At 41.5% G+C, this 23,936-nt stretch overlaps 1 protein-coding gene across 1 annotated transcript in view; it reads left to right on the top strand.

Annotated features, from left to right (window-relative positions):
- Nucleotides 1-23,936, top strand: part of FBN2 (fibrillin 2) — a 1,183,434-nt gene that overhangs the window by 285,852 nt on the left and 873,646 nt on the right. The window contains exon 5 of the mRNA XM_086961117.1: nucleotides 4,948-5,043. Within this exon, the coding sequence (XP_086817243.1) occupies nucleotides 4,948-5,043 (96 nt within the window). The remainder of the gene's footprint in view (nucleotides 1-4,947; nucleotides 5,044-23,936) is intronic.

Below are 23,936 nucleotides of genomic sequence, written 5' to 3'. Positions count from 1 at the left end.
ATTTCTGCACCGCCTAGGGTTTACGGTGAACTACAAAAAGTCACACCTGCAACCAAACCAGATTCAGCAATACCTGGGGGCTACGATAGACACAGAAAAGGCAATAGCATACCCCAACCCAATCAGGATACAGACAATGGTCGGGTTATTACAAAGATTTCAACCACAACACTCACTACCAGCATGAGTGTTTATGCAACTGTTAGGCATGATGTCCTCCTGCATACTGCTAATACCACATGCCAGGCTACAAATGCGTCCACTACAGGAGTGTCTAGCGACACAGTGGAATCAGGCTCAAGGTCAGATTACAGATCTGGTGTTGGTAAACAACTGGACGTATCGCTCTCTGAAGTGGTGGAACACAGAAAACATTTCCAAGGGACGGTCGTTCCTAGAGCCAATTCCACAAGTGATAATAACAGCGGACGCATCGCTCTCCGGATGGGGAGCGCATATGGACAAATACACAGTGCAGGGGAAGTGGAGTGTGCAGCAAAAGAAACTGCACATCAACTACCTGGAACTATTAGCAGTATTTCTAGCACTAAAGGCTTTCCAAATGCAAATAACAAGCAAGGCAGTCCTGATCAGAACAGACAACATGACTGAAATGTATTATATTCAAAAACAAGGGGGGACACACTCTCTCCAACTATCCAAACTAGCACAGGACATTTGGAAATGGGCCATTCCTCAAAAGATTTATCTGTTAGCAGAACACCTACCAGGAGTTCAAAATCAGATAGCAGACATCCTAAGCAGACAGTCAGAACAAGTACACGAATGGGAGCTGCACGACCAAATACTGCAGCCATTCTTCCAGAGATGGGGGCAACCAGAGATAGATCTGTTTGCCAATCATCAGAACGCAAAATGCAAAAACTTCGCATCCAGGTACCCACACCAACGGTCCCAGGGCAATGCACTATGGATAAATTGGTCCAACAAATTTGCTTACGCGTTCCCTCCTCTCCCACTAATTCCGTTACTGGTTCGGAAACTGCAGCAACACTCAATGACAATGATACTAGTGGCACCCACGTGGGCAAGACAGCCGTGGTTCACCACGCTACTACAACTCTCACAAGTACCACATCAAAAACTAAGATTATTACCCATGCATCTTACACAGAACCATGGAGAAATAATGCACCCAGATCCCAAACAACTGAACCTAGCGATCTGGCTCCTGAGGTCATAGAGTTTGGATATTTAGATTTACCACCAGAATGTATGGAAATCATTAAACAAGCAAGACGTCCTACCACCAGAGCATGCTATGCAGCAAAATGGAAGAGGTTTGCTATACACTGTAACAGTAAGCACATCAACCCTCTGGACGCATCCACTAAACAAACCATTTGCTATTTACTACACTTGCAGCAATGTAACTTAGCATATACCTCTATCAGAGTTCATCTCGCAGCCATAGCGGCGTACCTACAAAACAGGCAACATCTTTCCCTGTTTAAAGTACCAGCAATTAAAGCTTTCATGGAGGGACTCAAAAGAGTCATTTCACCAAGACGACCACCTTCCCCAGTCTGGAATCTCAACATAGTACTTACCAGACTAATGGGGCCACCCTTTGAACCTATGCATAGGTGTGAAATACAATTCCTCACATGGAAGGTGGCCTTCCTCATAGCTATCACGTCACTTAGAAGAGTAAGTGAGTTGCAGGCTTTTACGATTCAAGAACCATTCATGCAGTTACACCAAAATAAAGTGGTTCTTAGAACAAACCCAAAATTCTTACCAAAGGTAATTTCGGCATTCCACATCAATCAGTCAGTGGAATTACCGGTTTTCTTTCCAAAACCGCAAACAGTAGCAGAAAGAGCCCTGCATACATTGGATGTTAGAAGGGCAATATTGTACTATATAGAAAGAACACAAACTTTCAGAAAGACAAAACAGCTATTTGTTGCGTTTTCTCCTACACATAAAGGCAATCCCATCTCTAAAGCGGGCATTGCCAGATGGATTGTAAAATGCATTCAAATATGCTACTTAAAAGCAAAGAGAACATTAACTGTTCCTCCTAGAGCTCACTCTACACATAAACTAGGAGCATCTACGGCATTTTTGGGAAACATTCCACTAGATGACATATGCAAAGCAGCTACCTGGGTTACACCGCACACCTTCACAAAACACTACTGTGTAGATGTGCACACAACACAACAAGCTAGAGTGGGACAAGCGGTATTAAAAACTTTATTTCAGACAGTTGCAACAGACACGGGCAACCACCGCTAGGGTGAGAACTGCTGTATAGTCTATTCATAATGTACCATCTGCAGCCCATATGCCTCGAACGGAATATGCTACTTACCAGTATGCATCTGTTCTTGGCATAGAGGGCTGCAGAGTGGTACATGCCCTCCCAGCCTCCCCGGAAACCTGTGTCTGTTCCAACATTATCTTATTTAGATACACTTACATGGGCATTCTTATCTGTATTCTATCATACTACTCCATCTAACCCTACTATGGCAAAACAATCTAAGGATGGAGCCGATGCCCATGCGCACTACCAACCAAGGGAGGAGTCACCAAGATACAAAAGACTCTCCAAGAGAAAAACAAAGTGCAATCATCCGAGCCCAACACCAGATGGCGATCTATTCATAATGTACCACTCTGCAGCCCTCTATGCCAAGAACAGATGCATACTGGTAAGTAGCATATTCCTTATTGACTATTAATGTCCGTAGCACAGGCAGATGGATGTTAATTCCTAGCCTTGACATATTTTGCAGTATACCTGCTGCTTTATTTAGTGGGTACATTTAGTGATGCTCTCACTAACCTTGTGCTTGTGAGATGCAAATTCCTCTTGCTACTGTATTTTATCAGGTTTTGTCTTTAATATAAATATGTCAGGCACATGCACGTGTGAACCTCACCAACCACTTCGATCAGACTGTGTTATGATTGCCAGCTTCCCTTATCAGCCTCAAGCTTCTCTAGGTGCCTATAGCGTTACAGGATATGGAAATGAATATCCCAAGTGATGTGATAAACATTCGTCATCTCTTTTCATAATTATTGATCACTTACAATTTGTCATAGTATACAATTTTCCCACAAGTATTCTATGCCTGGAAATTAGAAACAATTTAGAATTTTGTGATTGCTATTGAAATCGGAAAACTACTTTTGTGTTTACTTATTTAAGTCCAAGGACTCCTTAAAAATCCTGTAGCACATTTCCAAATAGTTCGAAAACATTTTGCAATTGCAAGTCCTTCAGATCCCAAAATCACAGGGTTTGTGGCCACCAAATTGAAGCCATTTTGCTACACAGAAACCCATTGCAAATTTGGTTTACAGACTCATCCTGAATCGCAGTTTGGAAGAGGCCCTCCTAATTATGAACCATAAAGTGGTGTATCAATGGCTGTGACCATACTTGCGGTTTCAAACCATTGAAAAGTTACTGACTCCTATTTGGATAGAAGTCCTTTGCGGATCATATTAATTGGCCTCAAGGGAACAGGCAGTTGTACAAATGATAAAGGCATGATAAAGCTTTCAGTGTGAATACAGGATTTTCCACTATAAAATGATGTTGACGGTGCATTTAATTTTCACTCACATGCGCAATATACTTTACAAATTGGGCCCAATGTGTTTAGTCTACCACATCATTTTGTCAGATATAGCACTTACCTGGTTTTGTATAGTCATGTTTTTTTCGATTTTTTTCCCTTCTGTTTCTGTGCATTCACATTTTGAACAAACTCTCTCTTACACAGATTCACACTTGTAATCTATTCCGCTTTATCAGCCTCACAGCTCTTTAATGTAGTGTTCTGTCTACTTTGTTTATTACCACACTTGCATGTTCACAAACTCCTTTATATAATCTATATCCTCTCATCTAAACTATCCCTTCACATTGCTTGGTCTTAGTTTAGAGACTGTCTCCTGGCTTCCTGTGCACCCCCTGCCCCCTAGCAACTCCCTCCCTGGTATGTTTAGATTTCATCTAATTGCTGTTGGAATTACTAAAAGGGCCCGGTTCTACAGGAGAGGTCATATTTGCTTCTAAGCTATCATTAGGGCTAAAAAGTCAATATCAATGTATTTAATGTAAAAAATATAACTTTTAACATTGAAATATATATGTAATTGATGGGGTCTGTTGCAGCACCCATGAGTAGCCATGTGTGGTGCTGGACTTATTCCAAGGTCGGACTGAAGTACATTTATATCTCTTGCGGGACCTTTTGGCTGCAGAAGCATTGGAAGTGCAGTTTGTGAATGGGCTTTCTCGTTTGTGGATGGGTGTTTGTATTTGCATCTACCTTCCTTAATATCTCCTTAGCCCTCCCTAAACCCTTCCCATTTAGCTATGTGTTCCCTATATTCCTGTCACTACCCAAGGTTCCTCCACACGTCATGCTAAAACCTAGACCTACATTTGAGGATGCCTCCACAACAGCGGCAGAGAACTCTGCATAGAAAAGTAGGGGAAGAGGGGGCGGGGGTCTCTTTGTATAGGTTTGTGACAAGCATTTTGTAGTAAGTGAATAGTACTACTGTAGTACTACTAAACGTACTAGAGAGCTGCGGTTTGTGAAAAGGCCTTTGAATATATATAATTCAGTCTTACTGCAAAATGAAATAATTTTTCTCAGTTGGTTAGACTTTAATGAAAAAACACAAGTCCAGGTGTGATCACCGTCCCTCTCAAGCAGACATTGTAACACATTTTCCATTTCTGGTTGTAGTTCTGTGTTTTCATTCGTTTATTTTAACGTCTCCATTCTTTCACCAGACGTGCTGGAAAAAAATTATTTCTTTAAAATCAATTAGTTATTATTATAGTAAAGGTATATGTTTGAAAGACTTTGGACAACTAAGACAGTCAAATGTGCTTTGAATTTGTATAATTAGACATCAAAGGCTCTGAACTTGTTCTTGTATTTGCAGCTGTCTGTGAAAATGGCTGCCAGAATGGTGGGCGTTGCATTGGACCCAACCGATGTGCCTGTGTATATGGATTCACTGGTCCACAGTGTGAAAGGGGTAAGCAAAACTGAATACTTTGTACAAAACTAGTTCAAATAAGTGTGCAAACCATTGCCTTGTTTCCCACTTCCAGGAATATGTACACCATGTATAATATTGAACGATTTGCGGAGAAACGTGAATTTCTTACTTTTGATGCTTATTTTGTACTGGAAAAATGATCACTACAAAGTATTGACAGTCATACTATTGTGATATGTAAGCTCCACTGCAGCCCACTGTATTATAAATCTTGTAAATGAAACACATCTATAGATTCTATGGTCTCTATCAAAAGGAGCAATTCCCTTTGTAGCAAAGGCATACCTTAAAATGAAGGGGTGCTTCATGCATATATTTTGTGGATCCTCTGAGATTATAGCCTACAGAAGGGTTGCCTAGAAAGCCATTGAGCCAAAGTCCCACTATCTCAGAAAGCAGAATGAGAGGGAGATTGACAGACTGATTTGCTGCTGCACAGTGTTAGTCTAACAACAAGCATTGGCAAAGCCAGTAAGTATGATCTTTGCAAGCTGATGCCACAGTTAATCTTTAGTTCATTGCAAACATACCAAAAGGAAAGTTTTAAAATAAACATTCTGACACCTCAACATTGCTGTTCTATGTTCGAAATAAATAAATAAAACATACATTTTAAATGAAAGAAAATGAAAGACTGCTTTATTAGCCATTTGTTAAAGAACAAGCCTTTCAATTTCCCCATGCACTTTATTATTATTATTTGTTTGGAAAAGAAAAGAATAAATCATGTCGTATTCAAGCACTCAAACCCCAGGAAGCTACAATATTACAATGTCAATCAAAGACTATTCAACACCAATTAAAAAATAAAGGAAATAATTTGTCATCCAATACAGCTAGGCTGTGGAACTCCCTTCCCCTGCATTTGCGCTCAGAGACATCGCACCTCGCTATTCAGAAATGTCTAAAAACCTGACTATTACAGAACATCAACTGGTAGCTTCTCTGTGTGCCTGCTCTTTCTGCCGCTAGCGCTGGGATGCCTTAGGGTAGCTATGCGCTTAAGAAGTGTTAATTAATAATAATAATTATAATAATCCATCTGGGTGCCCAACGTATATGCAAATTAAATAGATGGTATTTAAGGTTAATATTATAAATAAAAAATAAAGTTGTATAATTTCAACCCCCTTAAACACTGAAGAGAAAGGAACTATTTTTAGACGGATGTGATCAATGCGGACAATCTTTGTCCAGGAACTCAAAGGGAAGGGAGCCAATGGGAATAAGTGGGCTGAACCATTGCTCCATGCTGTATGCTGTGGTTGTCAGAAGCAAAATGTGAAAGATAATTTTGTTTATAGTCCATTATTGAATTTACTGTGATTTACTTGTATGTATGTAGGGCAGATAAACAACTTCAATAATGAAGTTTTCATTATCTAGTGATAACTTGAAAGACCTTCTTGTCTCTACACTACTCCTGTAATATTGCCACTTTTTATTCAAATCTCCTATGCCAATGTCCCCAAAGAGAGAGCTAAGAATAACAGCGAGAGGGGACATCCCTGTCAGGTACCTGTCTGCATAGGGAATGCATGGGCGGAATGTCCATTGATTGTAATAAATGCTACCAGCTAGAACAAGAGTTTGCTATCTAGAGCAAATTGCAACATTTTTGAGAGTTTGATTGAGGAAACAGATGGCTCTTATGATCGACTGCTTTCTCAGTGACATGAAGAGAGTTTGTTAGCCGGATCTGTGCATGTTGTCTATTGAGTGGCAAATCTTTTTAGTGATGTCCCCAGTGTTTCTCAGAGGTATGAACACAGATGGATCTGGCACTACTACGCTCCGTGTTAGAGGGCTAGGTTTTCTGCAAAAATACTTGTAGATATATTTGTCTCAGTGTTTAGCAACAATATTGGTTTTTGTGAGTTGCATAATGTGTGGTCTTTCTCTGGTTCTCTGGTTTCATAGGAAAGTTTCCCATCCACTCTCAGAAAACAAATTGTACAATTTGATCAAATTAGGTTCCAGGACACTGCAAGAGGTTTATAAAATCTACATGCGCATCCATATGAGTTCAGAGACCACCCCATTTTGAAGTTGGCTGCAGAGCTGATCACTTCTTACATTATGATTGAGCTTTTGAGATGCAATGCTCTGATTATTCTGGAGTTAGTGTCAGTAACTGAGAGCTTTCCAGATATTACTCAATCTGAAAGTGGATGAAATGGTCTGGTGAATAGTGATCCCTATAAAAGTATATAAAAGTCTACGCAATGCCTTGTCTTCTTTATGTAAAGTATTGTAAGAATCTTGTGCCCCAACATTCCTATTTCTTGCGACTTTAACTCATGATTTAGAGGCAAGCAGTTCTCATGTTTTATTGCTTCCACTAAAGTACTTCCACTTAAGATTAGTTTATTTGTATTCAGCCTTGTTTAAAGCTCTAATTTGAGTCCTAAATTGAGTCCTCAAAGGCAAGATTTTCCTCCATATTGTTGTGGACTTTGTTCTTTTGTGTATCCCTTCAAGGTCTTAGAGGTGTGACTCTAAGCCCTACTGTGTCTCGGATCATAGCTTGCTGAATTCAGAGGATGTTGGGATCAGGCTTTTCCTTATGGCATCTTTTAGGAATCATCGCTGTCTCAACTCATAATTCCAAGCTCTCCTGTGCCATTTTGCTGTTTCAGGGACATGGAAAGTTCTTCTCTTCTATGTTTTCTCTCAATTGCTTATCATTCAGTCTCCAGCATCTATCATGCACATTAGTCGTGATTTTTCCTTGGAAGAAGGCCTCCATGAAGTGGTTCAGCCTAGCCTAACATATATTTTAAGTGCAGCCAAAGAAAGGAATAACCAGTTGAGTCAGAGATTGCCAAACCTCTGTAAGCCCCACACTATCCAGATACTCAATTCCCACACAAGACCGTGACCCTTTCTGCACCAACCTTAGTGAGGATATACCCTTGAAACTATTCATTAATGCATTGAATTATCATCTGATTTTGGGACCCCTTGCTGCTTTTTTTCTGAGACAGCTTCAATTGTGGTCTTAATACATTTCATCTGGGTGGTGTTAGGGGAATGGTTTTTGGCACCATGTAAATAACAGTACCCATGCCATTTTCAAAGTTATTGTGTTTCCTGCTGCCTGAGTAATCGTGATCAGGACTTTGTGTGACAACCCATGTGACAATAGTATCAACACCCTTCATTTTTACTGAAGCCTGAGGAAAGTTATTGCATAGGGAATCACCAAGATTTAAGAAAAAAACTGTGTTTTTAAGAAGATGGTTTCCTGAATTAGACGTTGCGTTAAGTCCTTTTGTTTTAGCACTAAACATTTTCAGCATTTTGATGGAAAGAATAAGGATGGGGAAAATCATGTAATTTTTTTCCCTTACAAATTTCGCAAAATTATGTTAGACAATTGTGAAATTATATTTTTAGCATGAAATGTAGTTTACCAGTATATTGTGTGACTTTTTCACGTAAGCAGGCACCTCGGATAAAAGTAACATCTCATGAGATACCAGCAGGACACTGGTTAAAGCAAAAATATGTCTCTTGGCGAGATAATTTCTGCACAAACAAGTCTCTCATGCAAAACAAATTACACAAAGTTGCGTAATGGGATATTTCAAGTAATTTCAGGAACTGTACCTTTTTTCAATGTTTTTTTAGAGTTTTATATAGCGCGATCTAGACCGAAGACATTGGGTATCAGAGCGCTTTACATGAGCACCAGTTTCATTACATGTGAACACATTCATTTTTCTTTGGCACCGGGACATTACATGATTTGCCCAGTATCACAGGATGTTGCGCATCCTTGCCAAGACTCGAGCCTGGTTCCCCAGCTTCGAGGGCGACCTCTCTAGCCGTGAGGCTACATCCTATCGCCAAATACCTAATGCAAAATTCATGAATTATGCAAGTGTAATTAAAATTTCCCTTATGCCAGTGTACCAGTCTACCTTGTGTTTTCTTTGTAGTAGGGTCTATGGAGAAGCTTTTCTCTATGATGAAGCCTGAGAATAAATGTTTGTGTCTAGCCCACCTCTAAGGTTGACACCCATAAAATAAATTGTTAACACTAAACAACAAATAATAGTGTTTGAGTGAAGTCCCTTTTATTGCGAACAATGTTAGATATCAAACCTCCTACTGGCTCGGGGATCCTAGAAGGAAAACATTTTAAGTATTAGCCTGTTAGAGCCCTGTTACCCAGGTGTATACCTCAGTGGCCTGAGATATTAGGAAGACACCATTCTCACTATTGGTGGGATCAGGTATGCTTGTCATCCTCTGGAAAGTCTGAAGGTAAGGCAAAGTCTGCCAGTTTGTTCTGCATGTTCTGGTTATCTTGACCATCCTGCTGCATTCTGGACTCGAATGTCACAATGTCCTAATGTGAAGTTTACATTTTTCTTACGTTTCCTAAGATTTTTCTTCTTATTTTTTACTGGTATTAATTAATAAGAATTCTCCGCTTATAGAGGATCTTTAAGCAGTGGCTCCATTTGATATCTTCTGTCAAACCCAAAGCTTCCTTGCTACTATCAGCATTTTGGCAACAGCTTTCTTCTGCTCACTGACACTCAAAAATTATGCAGAAGTTATCCCACTGCTGATATGTGATGTTTTTGGGTCTTGGAGAAAGTCCATTAATGCCCTGAACTCTCTTCTCCTTTTCAGAGTTAAGGTTGGCAAGTCCTGATAAACTTGGAACCTATGACCCTGGAAAGACATCATCCCCTCCTTTCCTTTGAAAAATTACACTTTTGTGATTATGTCTGGAGAACATTGCTACTGGTGACCTTATATCTTGCCCTACAGCACCTTGTGAAACACCTGTGATGTGTATGCTGTTTCTGTGTGACCTATTGTCAAGGTCTTTTTATTTAAGTTGCAGATGTTCATTCTGTACCTGGAAAAGAAGGGTCAATCCCCACATCTGGTGGTGCTCGTCAGATACTCCATCCCTAGTTTTCTCCAGATCATCTATTAGCGCCCCTGAGGGAGTAGATATCCACTTTCAGTACTTTGAAACAGGCCTTAAAGTCTGCAATGATTGTGACTACTACTAATTTGATTTCCTAAAGGAAATGCTGAATGAATCCCTGAATGATCTCTACCCAGGCCATGACTGACTGCAAGGTCTTTAAAATTTGGCTCTGTGGAGATGACGCAAAGACAAGGAGATGTTAGACGGAGCGCTGAAACTTTTCATACACTCACCCCGAGTCACAGATCTGGGTTGAATACATCTTTGTTCTTTAGCTCACTTCGCCACCCCAGTTCAGACCCAGCCATATGCAAATCAGTCTTGACCCTGTGCCTTATGAGAACAGTCCAGCCTGAACTGCCAAGCTGGGTCCTCCCTGGACCAGAAACAAGCATCCTGGGACTGGTTTTGGAGTAACACCCTTCCTCAGCCAGGCTAGCTTGAATCCAGTGGCAAAGTGAGCAAGGGACCCAAACCTGGGCATACCCTGCCAACTTAGGGCGAACAAAGCAAACTCAAGGAGATGATGGACGGAGCGCTAAAACTTTTCAGACACTTACCCCCGTCACAGATCTGATTTGAATCCATCATCGTTCTTTAGCTCACGTCTCCACCCCAGTTCAGACCCAGCCATTTGCAAATCAGTCTTTTTTTTTTTTTTATTAAATTTATACTTTATTACAACCCCAAGTCACATACACAGCCAACATCGCCTACAACCCGGAGGCCGGCGGCATCAGAAATGGAAAAGGGAAGAAAACACACCCTTCAAACCCCTGGGTAAAGGTAAATGACACAGCCGTAATAACCAACAGCCCGAGGGCCTGGTGGCAAGGTTGCAGGTGTGGAACAAGCGTGTAGAGGCAACAGAACATATCAGCTACCGTTGGACAACTATAACTTGTAAGCAGGATGCACGCACCGCAATGCCAACAGAGTCAGATCCAGGTGCAACATGGCGTGTCAGAGTGGCAGGATCGAAATAGCCATCCGGGAAGGACTGCGTAGAAACCCAGATCCGGACCAGAACAAACCCACCCTCCCCCAAAGAAGAACTAGCCAGACTACCTAAACCCGTGTCCACCACCCACCTCCCACCCTACACTACTACCATTAACCCCTCAGCCAGGCTAAGGGGGGATAAACAGACGCCCACGAAGGCGAGATGACGCTCTAAGAAGGGGACAGCGGCCACCACGAGTCAGCACAGCCGTCACAAGTCACATCCAACACAAACACCTCAAACGTCAGGCGAGAACCACCACCCTGACACAACGTGAAGGCCTTCAACTGTCATACTCCTCAATCACAGCTGCTGCAGCCCCTTCTTCCTGTAGCACATCAAGCTCCACACTCTCTGGGTCCGATTCATCACCCTCCCTCGCACTCTGGAACGCCCGAAACATACCCCAAAAGTTTTTGGGTCTACTCTTTGGCGGTAGGAGTTCGCTATACACCTCCGATTGCGTGCAACAGTAAAGCAGGTCTGTTTCCCATGCAAATCAGTCTTGACCCTGTGCCTCATGGGTACAGTCCAGCCTGAACTGCCAAGCCAGGACTTCCCTGGACCGTAAAGAAACATTATGGGATCGGTTTCGAGGTAACACCCCTCATCAGCCAGGCTGGCTTGAATCCAGTGGCAAAGTGAGCAAGGGACCCACGTCTGGGCATACCCTGCCAACTTAGGGCGAACAAAGCAAACCAGTGGCAAAGTGAGCTAAAGAACGATGATGGTTTCAACCCAGATCTGTGACTGGGGCTGAGTGTCTAAAAAGTTTAGATGCTCCGTCCATCATCTCCTTGTGGTTTACTTTGTTCACCCTAAGTTGACAGGGTATGCCCAGACGTGGGTCGCTTGCTCACTTTGTCACTGGATGCAAGCTAGCCTGGCTGATGAGGGGTGTTCCCTGAAACTGGTCCCAGGATGCTTGTTTCCAGTCCAGGGGAAACCTGGTTTGGCAGTCCAGGCTGGACTGTTCCCATGAGGCACAGGGCCATGACTGATTTGTGTATAGCTGGGTCTTAACTGGTGTGGCAAATAAACAGTGTGTCCAGGAACTACAATTGATACAGTAGACTACTCTGAAGATTGCGGAACTTCTCAGATTCAGGTTGATTATGGCAATTGATTACCTGCAGGTTATACAATCAAATTAAACTGCAGAGAATATAAAATGTGACAGCTATAATACTCACCAAAATCCAAAACGGGAAAGCAAAGATTACAGAATTCCATGGTCCTTTGTCATTTTGATGTGGCCCATAAGGAGAGCTACTGCCCCTAAACAGTCAACTTTTCTGGGTGAAATGCAAGAGAGAAATGAGAACTAATCAATGGAATTTAGCACAGTACTCCCAATTCTCACAATAATTATTCATTTCTTAGTGGATCATCAGGGTCCCACTCATAATGCTCAATACCGCTTCTGCCTCAAATTTACTGCTGACATCAGTATCTGTGACTTTGGGGGCAAAATACCATGCAAAACGTTGGGAACCTTGGAATGGAGTCCAAAGGGACAACATTGGTCCCTTGTCGTCTCTAGCACCCTGCCTCACTGAAGAGTCTGTTAAGACAGTGTGCATCAAGAATGAGGCCGAGATCTGCATTAAAGAAAATGTGGATATCTTTGGCTTATTTATGAGAGAGTCCTCTATTGTGATTTCCAGTTTTTGTGAGGTTTGCATTTTCGTATTTTTTATTTTTCTTATTCTTATGGTTTTTCATGAATTTCTTTTCACTTCTGCCTGGTTCAAGTATAAAATGGTATGCAGATTACTTCACAATTCATAATTGTCTGCCCTATTTTATAGCTTGAATACAACTGGCAGTCAGAAGACCCAAACTACATTGAGAAGGGTTAAGTTTGTGAAATTTGTATCATAGGGCTTAACTTGCATGTGATTTTCACACAGACAACCTCCTAAAACATTGAGGTGATATCTCGCCATGTATAATACGCATAACCATCTAAAAAATTAAGAGTATTACAGTGCAAAAAAGCATTATGCGATATTTTAAAGCACTCTGCAAGTTACATAGACAGGCATTTTTGCTACTGGGACATCCACCTGCACTGTTTCATTACACATATCTGGTAGAAACAGGATACCAGATGTAACACACATTTTAAATCGAAATTACATTTTCAGTCATTATACCCTACATTTCTTGCAGTGGCACATTCTTCGTGTGTGTAATTTGCTCCTACCACCTCTCCCATTGTTAAATGTCACTCTTTTCTCATCAGTGGCGTTTTCTCTTTGAGGGCGTCGGGGTTCCGCCCCAGTTACATTTATCAAGAGATTTAATTTTGAAATTCCCAAAGAATAACACGTGTTATTCTTTGGGAGTTTCAAAATTAAATCTCCACTGTCTCTGCGAGTCTGCCCCACTCACCGCAGCTCCCAGCTGTTGTCACAAGACTGTGACTGATTGTTTTGCTCCAGGGTGGCTGGGTCCAAAGATATTTCAGCCACGATAATGTGACCTAATTTCATACTAGCAATTCCTAGGGCAAGAGGAAGACAAAAAAGAAGGCGTGAGGTACACGAAAAGCAGGTGAGAAGAACCCACAGAGAAAGGAATAAGGAAGGATTTGCCAATGCCTTTGGACGATGCTGTCCAGCATCAGCAATATTTGTTGCTGTGCAGCATGACCAAAATGGAAGAAAAGGAAAAAGGTACAATTAGGTGACTGCCAGTGCCTGCTCCATTATGTAGCTATGCGCATGTGTGATGATGCACCCTCATACATGGGTCATCTTGCAGGAACATGCTTGTGTCACCAGAGGTGTGCACCTACAAGATAAAGTGGCGAGCATTGTTTTTATTTACTGAGCTCAACTGGATTAGTAAATGACAAAATGTAAAACAAAATAGTTTTTTTAAGGCCAGCAGAAATTTGCAGCGTGGCTCTCCAAAACAAAAAAATATATATTAGAAAACAAATAAGACTGTGTGGGATGGGAGGTGAAGGAGCAATGGAGGAGAGGGCTAGGTTTTAAAGTAAAAATAAAAGCTGGTGGTGGAGGAGAGGAAAGGCAGCACACGAGGCAATGAGTAAAATAGAGGCAGGGTGAGAATCACACATGGGAGAAAACACAGCACTGGGCAAGGGTAGAGGAACACAAGGTGGAGCATTGCACTGACATTTGGTAGTGGAGGATGGCACATGGGCAAAAGAGAGGATCATGGACTGCTGTGCAGGGGGAAGAGAAGCATATGAAGGACACAGCTAGAAAACACATACACTTGAGGTGCTTAACCAAAAGGAAAAAAGTTCCCTAAATGACACAGCCAGCTAATCAAGAGGATAATGAAGAGGCTGTGCTCTAGGGGAGGGACAAACATAAGAACAATTACTTATTGAAAGTGTATAATCAATCAATTGGTTGCAAGCCAAAAATTAATAAAGAGGAAATATTCAACATATTGTAACAGTAGTGAAGAATTAAGCTGGGCACTGTGAATAATTGTGGAGGCAACTGTGAAAAGGCAACGGTCCGTTGATATTGAAAATCTGTATTGGAAAGTGTTGCATGATTTTTATACTTGATGGGCAAAAAATGGAAAATACACGGGAACAAAATAGAAGACAGTTTGACCAGTGAGGGGTGTGGAGGAAGGTAAAAGTAAATAAGCGCAAGTTTATTGCCAGGTGCTATGACACTGGCGCAATTTGAACTGAAAATATGTTATTCTTGACCTCTCTCCTATTTGCTCCTAAAAATGTGTACTTTGGCCATGATGCTACATGATAGAAACTCCTCAAATGTTAGTACCCTCAGTGTTCTCCCAGTAGGGTTCCTGCAATGTTTGCTCCTGCAGGTTAGGCCTCTGTGCACTCAGCTAGTTAATGCTAAGGCGCTTACATGATTTGCAAGTTAAATGTTGGGCCATAAGACTGTCCACTCTTAAATATTTGGGCCTTGATGTTGATTACTCATAATGTTTTGCTTCAAAGATATTCACTCTGTAAAGATAGATTTTATTCTGTGAGTACTCTGGTTGGACAGTTCCCGTAGATTTTTAATGCATTTCTACCAGTGGATATAAATAATTATAGCCTGCAGTCTAGGAGAGAGCATTGCCAGTTCTAGGGATTTAAGATCAGTTTGGATGGATGTGTATCTGCAGCTTGTTAAAATCCCTGACTGACAGGAATGTGTGAAGACTTGCCACAGCCAAAGTTAGGGCCTTGTAATGGCATGGATGGATGTCAGGGTGGGAGTGTTTATGCAACATTATTAAAATTAATTGTGCTTTATTGCAATATAGAATGGCTCATTTATGAGGCCTTGGAACAGACAATAGTTTGAGCGGAGGCAGTGGCCTGTTTCTGCTAAGCACAGTGGCTTCCGAAAATGTTGAAAATGAACCATTTGCCGACTCATTTTTCAAAATGTTCTCAGGGGAGAACCCCCCAAACTCACCTTAGGTCGTTTGGGCTCGCTTGCTACGCTCGCTCGCCGCAGTGGGGTCCACCACTAATTTTACGGCTCACCACTTTCAAATGTCACCAGCCGCCACTTCCTCATGTATTCAAAAAACACACTTGAAGTCATTTTTGGGCTATAAAATATTTGCCAACTGTGGCAATGTCCCCCAAGTTCAGCTTTTCTTGGGGTCTATCACCTCTCATTGCATTCAGTGGAACCAACTGCTTGCACTGACAGATGCTAACAAACTGTGACGCGTAGGTTGCCAGCACCCGGGACAAGGCAAGTATTACGCCCCCTAACCTGTGGACTATTAGCACTTCCTGCTGCAAACTTTTGAAAGAAAAAAAAATTGTAGTACAAATGTATTTTCTTTTAAAATTTCACCCCCTAAGAATTTTGTGCCCGAAGCAATTACCCCCACCCCCCTCAACGCTACGCCACTGATGTTAAGGCTCCATCGGTGTAAGGGCAGTGCTTCCTCCAACAGGGAATAGAGAAAGTTTGATGGGTGCGAGCACAAAGATTATTAAACTCCACCAAACTCTCAATGACCCCCTTTGTTTTGTAAGGTTGATAATCGCCCAGGGTGATATCCACAGTAACCCTGTACTTCACCTGCAATCTCCCTCATTCACTGTCCCCTGCGATTTTGTTTTGAACTTTTCCATGATGAAAACCCAAGGTCAGATACAGTATGACCATTATGGGAAGTGCTCACTGTGACCGCTTGTATCTATAGAAAAAAGAAAAGGCTTTTGTCCGTCAAGCTCAGCTCTTTGTTGAAGTATATTACAGCAAACGCTTTGTAGTTCAGATGGTTTTTGATCATGGGCAATTGAAATTTAATTTGTGTTGACAGAATTGCTCAAGTGCAGGCTAATGATTTGTTAATATTTTTAATTTACAGCATGCGTAATACACGAATGAAGTGCACAGCTACCTGTACTATTCTGCATTGGTGGGGTTAATATTTTTACGTGTGCGTGATTTAAATCCCATGCACTTTTAGGGAAGCATTTGGACGCATTGTTATTGTCAAGCTTTTCTTTTCAAAAGCTGACACCTGACAGTTATTCTGTCTACATAAATGCAGTTGTATTTTTAAAAGATAGAAATAAAAAAAACTAGAAATAAAGATAGAGGTGGCACAAGATTGGAGAGGAAAGAGAAAGAAGAAAGTATATCAGTACCATACCAGACAAAGAATGTAACATGCAACTAACTATGTAACCAATGCCCACTGTAACCTTATGGCGCATAAGACACCAGTACTGCCTTCGTTTCACATGTTCTGTTAAAATCTCCATAATAAAATCTTTTGAAATAATAAAAAAAAAGAATGTTTGTCGATGTATGTTTTTAAAGAAGTGAAAACCTTCTGAACATTACATCATTTGTCAGAGAGAAAAGGTAGGCAACAGTGGAGTGGCGCTAAAATGGTGCACGGGGAAGAAAGTTGCGTTAAATGCATTAGGCATTTATTCTGTTTGGAATTTGGAGTAAAATAAACGGAACGCACGTTTCTTATTACTAATAAGAATCAAGATGATTTAGAAATGTATTCAAACGCAGGCATGCCAGACACCAAGGATGCGTTTGGAAACAACAAGGATAGTTTTGGATGATCGATCGAGTCATGGACGAAAGCAACGCTTTGGTACTTATATTGATTAAGCCATTGGTGAGTTGATGAAAGGCAGAGTAGAAGCTGTAGGATACACAGAGGAATGAAAGGGAGAGTCAAAGGTGTTAGATACACAGAAGAATGAAGGGAAGTGTCGAAGGTGTGTGATACACAGAAGGATGAAGGGGAGATTTGAAGGTGTGAGATACACAGAAGACTGAAGGGGAAAGTCGAAAATGTGAGAAACACAGAAGAAAGAAGGGGAGAGTCCAAGGTGTGAGATACACCGAAGAACGAAGGGGAGAGTCCAAGGTGTGAGATACACCGAAGAACGAAGGGGAGAGTCGAAGCTGTGAGATGCACAGAAGAATGAAGGGAAGAGCCAAAGGTGTGAGATACACAGAAGAATGAAGGGGTGAGTTGAAGGTGTGAGATACACAGAAGAATGAAGGGAAGACTTGAAGGTGTGAGATACACAGAAGAATGAAAGGGAGAGTCAAAGGTGTGAGATACACAGAAGATTGAAGGGGAGAGTTGAAGGTGTGAGATGTATAGAAGAATGAAGGGGAGAGTCGAAGGTGTGAGATACACAGAAGAATGAAGGGAAGTGTCGAAGGTGTGAGATACACAGAAGGATGAATGGAAGAGTCAAAGGTGTGAGATACACAGAAGGATGAAGGGGAGATTTGAAGGTGTGAGATACACAGAAGACTGAAGTGGAAAGTCGAAACTGTGAGATACACAGAAGAAAGAAGGGGAGAGTCCAAGGTGTAAGATACACCAAAGAACGAAGGGGAGAGTCGAAGCTGTGAGATGCACAGAAGAATGAAGGGAAGAGCCAAAGGTGTGAGATACACAGAAGAATGAAGGGGAGAGTTGAAGGTGTGAGATACTCAGAAGAATGAAGGGGAGAGTAGCAGCTGTAGCATACATAGAAGAATGATGGGGGAATCCAAAGGCATGAGATACACAGAAGAGGGAAGGGTAGAGTCGAAGGTGTGAGATTCACAAAGTGGAGAATGGAAACCGTAGGATACACAGAAGAAAGAAGGGGAGAGCTGAAGTTATGAGATACACAGACGAATAAAGGGGAGAGCCGAAGGTGTGTGATACACAGAAGAATGAAAGGTTGAGTAGAAGCTGTAGGATACACAGAAGATGAAGGGGAGAATCGAAAGTGTAAAATACACAGAACAATGAATTGGAGAATAGTAGTTGCAGCATACATAGAAGAATGAAGGGAAAAGCCAAAGTGTGAGATACACAGAAGAATGAAGGGGAGAGTCGAAGGTGTGAGACACAGAAGAATGAAGGAGAGAATAGCAGCCGTAGCATACAAAGAAGAATAATGGGAAAGCCAAAGGCATGAAGAATGAAGAGGAGAGTATAAGGTGTGAGATACACGAGCAGGGAGAATATAAGCCATAGGATACACAGAAGAAGGAAACGGAGAGCCGAAGGTGTGAGATAACAGAAGAATTATGGGAGATCCGAAGGTGTGAGATACACAGAAGGATGAAGGGTAGAGTCGAAGGTGTGTGATACACAGAAGAATGAAAGGGAGAACAGAAGCTGTAGGACACACAGAGGAATGAAGGAGAAAGTTGACGAGGTGAGAGACAGACAAATAAATGGGAAAGAAGATGCTGTGAGAGATATAGAAAAATGAAGTGGAGAGCATAACATGTGAGGTACATCATAGAAAGGAAGAAAGAAAGAAAGAAAGAAAGTCGAAGATAAGAATGAAGGGGCAAGTAGGAGCATTGAGATACACACAAAACAATTTCAACACAAAAAAAGAATGACAGGGAGAGGAGTAGCTGTGAGATAAACGAAAGAAAGGAGTGGGAAATGCAGTTCTTCAGGCTAACAAGAGAAATTATTGATTTGTTGTTTTGCTCCTTCGAGTTTTTTATTACAGAAACTTACTGCATCTAAAAGATCCCTTCTAAATGTGAAGGAGCGTCCAGACTTTCATGCCTCGGTGTAAAGCATGTACCAGGAATGCAATTGATGTTTCGCCTTTTTGGTGATGTGTACACAGCACACCGGATTAACCGCTTTGAGGAGACCTTGGGCCTTTAGGCATATCTAATGGATTACCTGTTTAGCCAGGCTTGGCTGCAGGTGTAGGTCAGTAGATTGTATCTTTCCCGACCAATATTATACCACACATATAAGCCACACACTAACACATGGTTTTCACTTTAGGTTGTCCTGATGAAGACTCGCAGCAAAGTGTCCAATTTCCACATTGCATAGTCGAGTTGAAACGTCGACGCCCCTACCTTGATCAAGACCTGTACCTACTACTCACCTTATCATACCAGCAAAAATGTATTAAATGCAGACAAAAATGTACAGATTGACATGTAAATTGTTTATGGACAGGTTTTCTGGAAACTGATCTTCATTATCAGTAATTGAAATATTGAAATGTCCTTCTTCAATTCTTGAATCACCTTCTTATTTTCCCACAACACTACTTTATCTTTTTCACTTATCCTCTTGAGCGCAACCTGAGACCATTTTTATGAACAATTGAATTGTTTTATAATAAATGACGTGGAATTTATTATACAGGTTCATATGTGTGGCTTATTGAATTGATGCAAAGAAAAGTTGAATCAAGATGCAACAGTATCGTTTATATGTTATTCATTACCTCACCCGCAAAAATTAGTTTGCAGGATAAATAGTAACTATACTCCTATTCTGGTCACGGACCATTGTTTTCATTCCAGGAATGTTTGAGGCAGAGTGAGAGGACGATGAAGTCCATACAATGGTGTCTGCATTTAAGTACTCATTTTTCCCAACAGAACAAACCTATTGACTCTTGAGCCCTTTTCAGCTCTTTTTATAAGTACATTAAATCATCCATTTTACATCTGTGCATTTAAAAGTGTTGCTTCCCGTGTGCAGTTAAAAGTGTTGCTTCCCGTGTGCAGTTAAAAGTGTTGCTTCCCGTTTGCCTTTGTGGATTATTCAGTTTATTTCATTATGGCATTGCCAAGATTTTTTTTTTCCAGACACGTTGCAAACCTTGCTCCGTTCCATGTCAAGTATGTGCAATTGCGAGTCACAAGAGTGCAGGCGGAAAAGCAAAGGTAGACAAACTCACTAGAAATAAGAAGTAATCTTCCAAGAGAACTAAAAAATGCAAATTAAATATCAAACAAGACTCCGAAAAAATATAACAACATCAAGCCAAGTAACCTTCCAAGCATTCAACTCTGCTGACAAACCAGAACTTGTTGACATTTTTGAGCAGACACACATAGTACAACCCTGCCTCGTGCAAGTCATATTTGCAGCAGTGAGTCATAAACGTGCACAGGATAAATCACAGCTGGACAAGCTGATTAGAAATGTGACGTGCTCTTCTACAGGGAACCAAAAAATGCAAATTAAATATCAAGCGAGGCTCCAACAAATGTACCAATATCAAGCCAAGTGAGCTTCCAAACTTTCCAACTTTTCAACCTTCCTGACAAACTGAGCAAATTGAATAATCCCGAAAAAAAGATTCTGTGACCTTCTAACTCATATTTTTGTTTTACTCACTCTCTCTCCTATCCTCTCTTCCATCCAACGTTGCGTCCAGGAGTGGATCACCAATGCCTCCCTTTTTTCTATCTAACAAAGCACGTAAAAAGAAGCAAGTACAAGATTTTTGTGGCAAAACGATTGCACCACAATTTTTTTTGTTTCGGAAACCAATCGAGCATCAGATGTCTCAATACACAAATAGAGAGGAGGAAACTGCCAAGGCACACCCTCCTCAATTAACACATGTACATTACTGGAATAGCACAAGATTCCTGATAACAATATTTTCAGGCTAAACACGAAGGTATTTTCTTTTAATAATTTGGAACCTTCAATATTGTTAAAAATCAAAAACAGTGGCTAAAGGTAGATCTCTAATGGTTCTGTTACCCATAAAACGTAGACAAACAGAAATGTACAGTTTGAGGAAGAAGGTAATGGTTTACTACTCAAGAGTCTGGGTGGCATCATGAATATAGAGTGTGAGGGAGCAGATAATGGAGTTACTGCACAAGGTGCATGGTAGCATCAGTTAGGCACAGCTTCAGTGAAATGCAATAGTCTTTAACCTTGAAGCTGCATCTATACCTAAAAAAGGATACATTCTCCTGTCCAAGAGTTGCTTTCACAACAAGCCAGGTTCTGTATAATAGAAGTGACATGGTGGAGCAATGGGCAGTTATGCCTTCTTTTTGCTCTCCTAGGACACTTCTACAGAACAGAAGGGTCAAAGATCCTTGCACAGGCCCTTTTTTATCTGGATCATGTGGACGCATATTTTGCATGCCAAGGGAACATTGATATTTGCAAGGAGATATGGTTGTTGATGGTTCCTGCAAATTAAGTAGGACTGTGTATCCAAACACCATAACTGTCAGAATTTGGGGACTAAGTCCACTCATGTCATTAGAGTATGTTGGCCCAATTCCTGGCTAGCTCATGGTGCCCCATCCAGACCCCTAACCTTAAAGGGTAATGGATGGTGTCTGCAAACTTAGAACATGACGACTCTAACTCCTACAAGGAAATCATATAAGAAGATTTGCCCTTTTGTTGTTACTTAGGCATGTCGAAAAATGAGACAGAAGAAAGTTACAAAGTAGCGTTTCAAATATTTATTGAGACAGTTGTCTTCCTGTGTAAAAAACGAGCTGCAATTATAAGCAGGTGGAAACAAAGCATTGTTAGCACCATTACAAAAATGGTGAAAAAAATAAACAGTTCAACCATCATCACAATATTGTGTGATTATATGATTACAAAATAAATGCATGCATGAATACGCCTGCCCTAAATCTACCTACACTATTGAGTGCATAGTGAGAGAACCATCTGCCAGATCTCTCTGGACCAGCCAGCTCCCTATACCTGTGTATGATGTATCTGGAAGCAAGTCTGGTGTAGAACAGGTCACAGTCCTCTGCAGTATAGAGAATGGGATCAACAGGGCTGCATCTCAGTTCCAGGATAATCCATAGAAGTGCTCCTCTGAGGAACTTAGCTCAGAGGTAGTTTATAAAATCAAAGCCCAGTTCTATTCGCACTGCGTCAGGGGTTTTATGTTGATGTGATTGCTTGTCTTTCCGATTCAGAGCTGCCTCCAGCCGACAACAAAAAGCAAGGGCAACAATTTCAGTGTGTACAATTGTCATCATAAAATGCTTATGAAGAAATATGCTGCAAGCAGGACTTTCTAAGGGCGTTATCATGTACGCACAAAACATGTAAAAAAAGTCACGGTCTAAAAAAATGTCATGTTTAAACGTGTATTACAAAATGGAGGCTTCTGTTTATTGGCCAGGTTGAGCCCCACAACATGGTAAGAAGAAAAAGAGGAGAGTCTTTGCCATGTGCCATACACCAATGAAGGTACAAGCGCAAGCAGGCTGTCATGAGGCACTCTGGCCATATAAGTGGTGCAGATTAGTCCAGATGACCCCCCTGCTTTGAAAGATAGACCCCCAGTTTCAAACCGCTGAGCCATTGTTCAAAATTTGCACTCTCTTCAGTGCACGCATGATTTCCCGTCTGCGCTGGGGAGAGTTCATTTTGTTTTTGATATCGCACATAATCACCTTGCACCCGGTGCACACCACGTTACATCATGTGACCTCAGGGAGTAAGTAGCAATACAATACAATACAGTAACAATACAATATCACCAAACATTAATACAGCTATGCCTTTCCAGAGTTGTTTCTGATATGCATTCAAATATACTGGTGCCACAAACAAACTTAATAGGGAGCTCCTGGAAGAGGGACAGAAAGCACCATCAGCCTCTTGTATATTAATGAGCTAAATCAGAGCACCTGTGCATTTATTATCTAAACAAAAACTCCCTTTTGCAGCCTCAAGTCTGATACAGTGCCCACACAGCATTGCTTTATGTTTCTTTTAAATAAAGATTCTTCTGTAAAATATATCTTGGGAGCTGCAGTTTCTGGTAGCATGATCCCAACCTTAGGAATGATGATGTGCACGGGTCCCAGCGCCAAGGCACTTACAGCTTGGAGGTCTGGACTTTGGGCGCAGTAGTTTCTGGTTTCGTGGTCACCAGCATCACAACATTAGTTGCAGATTCTGCTTCCAGATTGCCAAACTCAGCAAAACAATGCCTTATTCGGTCTGGAATGCAAGGACCAATACTTCCCGAAAAGCATGTAGTTGTCCAGAGCTGTATCCCTCTCGGATGATACTACTCCGGACACCTAATAATAGGGCTCAACGGGCTTTTACTTAGGATCGTCGAAACACACCAATAACTGACTATGGCTTAATAGAAAGCCTTCCCTGACATCACAGTCCAGAATTGCCAATCCCCAGTGCCCTGGTGAGGTAAGGTCAGGACAGTTGTATGCCTGGGCAAAATGATTGATCAATCAATCAATCAATCAATCAATCAATCAATCAATCAGTCACTTGTAAAGCGCACTACTTACCCGTGAGGGTCTCAAGGCGCTTAGGGGAGGGGGGTGCTGCTACTGCTTGAAGAACCAGGTCTTGAGGAGTCTTCTGAAGTTGAGCAGGTCTTGGGTCTGTTGCAGGTGGGTAGGGAGGGTGTTCCAAGTCTTTGCAGCGAGGAAGGAGAAGGATCTGCCGCCGGAGGTTGTTCGTTCGTTCAGATCTGTAATGATCCACCCACATTCTGTTGTGACTCAGGTTGTGGATCATGGTACATTTAGGGAACTGAACAATTACTTCCGCCTTACTCGAACAGGGGAGAACAGGCTTTGTGAGATCGAAGTACCTTTCTTAAATGTTTCACCCTTCAGTGAAAGGGCAGTCCCC

This window comes from Lissotriton vulgaris, chromosome 3_1 (assembly GCF_964263255.1).
Source record: "Lissotriton vulgaris chromosome 3_1, aLisVul1.2, whole genome shotgun sequence".
NCBI classification, from domain to species: domain Eukaryota; kingdom Metazoa; phylum Chordata; class Amphibia; order Caudata; family Salamandridae; genus Lissotriton; species Lissotriton vulgaris.
Note: the sequence above shows the minus strand (reverse complement) of the source record. Positions and strands in the feature narration are given on the sequence as shown.